General features: G+C 41.3%; 1 protein-coding gene across 1 annotated transcript in view; it reads right to left on the reverse strand.

Annotated features, from left to right (window-relative positions):
• Nucleotides 1-3,791, reverse strand: part of OLAH (oleoyl-ACP hydrolase) — an 85,582-nt gene extending 81,791 nt beyond the window's left edge. Inside the window, exons 1-2 of the mRNA XM_011968150.1 lie at nt 3,699-3,791; nt 49-240 (exon numbers count right to left, since the gene is read on the reverse strand). Of these exons, the coding sequence (XP_011823540.1) occupies nt 49-80 (32 nt within the window). The 5' untranslated portion in view covers nt 81-240; nt 3,699-3,791. The remainder of the gene's footprint in view (nt 1-48; nt 241-3,698) is intronic.
• Nucleotides 3,792-3,996: the final 205 nt, after the last annotated feature.

A 3,996-nucleotide genomic window follows, 5' to 3' on the forward strand; every position in this document is an offset into this window, starting at 1 on the left:
GAGCCCCTGGGATGGAGGAAGAGCCTGGTGGCGCAAGGAGTGACCTACCTGGTTCTCTTAGCTTGGTCTCCTCTGTCCATGCTGTGAGGTGAGGGTGCAAGATTGCTGGTCTCTGCGGTGTGTTGAATGCCCAACAGCACTCAGTTCCTCTTGAGAGGCAGAACCTCTGCTCAGCCTTGTGCACACAGAGAAGTGAGTAGATTTCTGTTTAAAGGCTCTGACTCTTATTGACTGCTCCAACTTCTGTTAAAAATGAAGAAGGTTAGAGGCAAAGGAAGGAGAAGACAGGGAAGAGAATAAAGTGATAGTGGTGATGACAAAGGAGAAGAAGAAATGGGTTAGAAGCAACACAATTGATGTTATTCAGATAAGGAGTCACCACCCCCACCCAACCCCATTCATATCCAATTAGCAGGAAGCACTTCCATTATCAGGATTGCCAACGTATATACAGAAAGACAAAGATGCAACATTTCCAGACTCTAGCCATGAAACAAGCCTGCTCCTAAAAGAGCAGAAAATATTCCATACATACTAGAAAATTAGGGTAAGGGTGAGGGATGTTTGTTTTGACAACAGAGATGTCTTAGCTTTCTAGGTGTTTATAAAGGTGTACTCTTTTAAATCTCAAGAAAGAGGCTGGGCATGGTGGCTCATCCCAGTACTCGAGGTCAAGAGTTCGAGACCAGCCTGGCCAACGTGGTGAAACCCCCATCTCTACTAAAAATACAAAAATTAGCTGGACATGTGGCACATGACTGTAATCCCAGCTAGTCGGGAGGCCGAGGCTGGGAAATGGCTTGAACCTGGGTGATGAAGGCTGCAGTGAGCTGAGATCGCGCCACTGCACTCCAGCCTGGGCGACAGAGTGAGATTCCATCTCAAAAAATAAAATAAAATAAATCTCAAGAAAGAGGAATTCTAAAAAAAAGGCTTCACTGCTGTGCCAAACTTCCCATTTTGCAAGCTTCAAATATTCAGAAAAGGGAAGAAAAATACTGAAAGATCTGTTATTTATTTGTTTATTTATTTATTTATTTATTTATTTATTTATTTATTTATTTATTTATTTTTGAGACAGAGTCTCACTCTGTCACCCAGGCTGGAGTGCAGTGGCTCTATCTTGGCTCACCTCCCAGGTTCCACCTCCCAGGTTCAAGTGATTCTCCTGTCTCAGCCTCCCAAGTAGCTGGGATAGGTGCCTGCCACCATGCCCAGATACCTTGTATTTCTAGTAGAGACAGGGTTTCGCCATGTTGCCCAGGCTAGTCTCAAACTCCTGACCTCAAGTGATCCACCCACGTTGGCCTCCCAAAGTGCTGGGATTACAGGAGTGAGTCACCACGCCCGGCCAGATCTGTCATTTATTTATTTGAGACTATTGCCCAGGATGGAGTGTGGTGGCGCTCCCTTGGCTCACTGCAACCTCCACCTCTCAGGTTCAGGCGATTCCTGTGCCTTAGCTGGGATTACAGGCGCCCACCACCATGCCTGGCTAATTTTTGTATTTTTATTAGAGACTTGGGTTTCACCATGTTGGCCAGGCTGGTCTCGAACTCCTGACCTCAAGTGCAGATCTGTCATTTATAAAGGTCTTTATCTTCTTACGTCCTAGGAGCTCCTTGGATCCCAAGTATTCATTTTAAGGCCACAGTTAACTTGACAGGCTCAGTTGTGACTTTCAACACAGTTCCAGAGAGCCCAGGTGAATCCCTCAGCCTCCAGTTTTTATCACGTAGTGGAGGGCATTTTTAGGAACAGAAAGATGTTCCTAAATAGAGGAAGAAAGTTTATGGAGGGTGGGGAGCCCATCTGTTTGTTTCTTAGAGCCTTTTCTTAGTAATTCTGGGCCAGAGCCATCATCACCTCTCAGAAAAAAATCACCTGAATGACTCATGAGGATTTCACTGAATTTACGTGGAAAGAGTTCCTTCTTGGCAATCATATGAAAGGCAGAAAAAGACAGCAAGTTCTTCCAAGGAAAATAGGCAGTCAGAGCTGGGATACAAATTTTTTGGTGTTGAAAATTAAAAGTTGTTACGGAGCATTACAAAGTTTTCATAAAAGTAGGTTGAATTCCTGCAACTCTTTCTAATTGAAGTATATTAAAACCTTGTTTTGTATCATTTTTTTTTTTATTTGGCACAGTCTGTGACCAATTAATACCTGGCAGGATTAACCATTTAACCACTGTCCAAGATTACTCAAGAAATGTTTTCCAAGTTGAATAAAATGTCCTGGGTTTTGTTTTCAACACTGGAGGGATTCTCCGGTAAAAATAACAGTGACTCTCTCCTCAAGGTTAAATCTCTAGATGCTTTCATTTGATTGAAGTACCAGACGAGAGAAGAGGGAGAGTGGGACAGAGACAATACTCCAGAGATAATGGCTTAGATTTTTGTGGAACTGATGCATAAAACTAGTCCAAAGATAAAACATGCCCAGCAAATGTCCAGCAGACTAGATTACCAAAAAAGCAATCTTTATAGAGATGCATTACAATGAAACAGCAAAACAAAGAAACACAGAAGAAAATTATTAAAAGGAGCCAGGAGGTGAGAAGAAGTAGGCATGGACTCATAGCAATGCAAAAACATGGAAGAGAATAGAATGATATCTTCAAGTACTAAGAGACAAGAACTGCCAATTTCGAATTCTATACCCAGTAGAAACAGCTTTTAGGAAACAGGACAACGTGAAGACATTTTCAGACAAGTAAAAACTCAGTTTGTCGCCGGGAGACACTTTTTAAAGAAACGTTAAAGGATATACTTTGAGCAGAAAGTAAATGATCCCAGATGGAAAATAGGAGATGCAAGGAGGAATGAAAAAGACAGTGATAAATATGTGAGCTATTGTAAATGAACATTGATTACATAAAATGGTAATTGTAATGTGTGGTGGACCTTAAAATATATACGAAATTAGGGACAGATGCAGTGGCTCGTGCCTCTAATCCCAGCACTTTGGGAGGCCAAGGCGGGTGGATCACGAGGTCAGGAGTTTGAGACCAGCCTGGTCAACAAGGTGAAACCGCATCTCTCCTAAAATTAAAAAGTTAGCTGGGTGTGGTGGTGGGCACCTGTGATCCCAGCTATTTGGGAGGCTGAGGAAGGAGAATTGTTTCAACCCGGGAGGCGGAGGTTGCAGTGAGCTGAGATCGTGCCATTGTACTCCAGCCTGGGCGACAGGGCAAAACTCTATCTCAAAAAAAAAAAAAAAAGAAAGAAAGAAAAAAAATATTAAAAAAAAATTAAAAAAAAAATATATATAATTAAAACACAAGGCAAAAATAGTGTCAAAGTCAGGAACTGGCAAAGAAAGGTCCTTACATTATCTGTGAGGTTTTACTCAGTTTAGACTGTATAAATATGCATGCCTTAATTTCTCAGGCTAGCCCTTAGATGAACAGAAACAGACTGTAAATCATCCAAACTGGAAGAGACAAATGTTTATTTAATCAAAAAGAGAACTGAGAAAAGGAAAGGGAAAGAAACATAGAACAGGTAAAGCAAATAAAAAGTAGAATACAAGATGACAGATTAAACCCCAGAAACACAAACAGACTAAATTCTCTAGATATAAAGCAATATTCACAGATTAGCTTAAAAGATAATCTAATTATAAGCTGTGTACATGAGACATATCTGAGAAGGTATTACTCTTATGATTTTTAGATAATTGAAAATATAAAATACTCACTTGCCAGGTTTTGAGATGAACTCTGAGCAAACAGTCTGAAAGATGACTTTCTTTGAATAGCCACAGAAAGAGAGGACACAGGAAATGAGTTAATCTCAGAACATTATGAAAGAACAACAAAAAGAACAAAGCAGGAAGAACAACGTGGGCTATGGCCCAGAAGAGACACAATGCACCACCTATTAGGAAAACAAAAGAAGTTAACTAAACTGGAAGGCAAGGCCGGTGCGGTGGCTCATGCCTGTAATCCCAGCACTTTGGGAGGCCTAGATGGGCGGATCACCTGAGGTCAGT

This window comes from Mandrillus leucophaeus, unplaced genomic scaffold (assembly GCF_000951045.1).
Source record: "Mandrillus leucophaeus isolate KB7577 unplaced genomic scaffold, Mleu.le_1.0 Scaffold83, whole genome shotgun sequence".
Lineage (NCBI taxonomy): Eukaryota > Metazoa > Chordata > Mammalia > Primates > Cercopithecidae > Mandrillus > Mandrillus leucophaeus.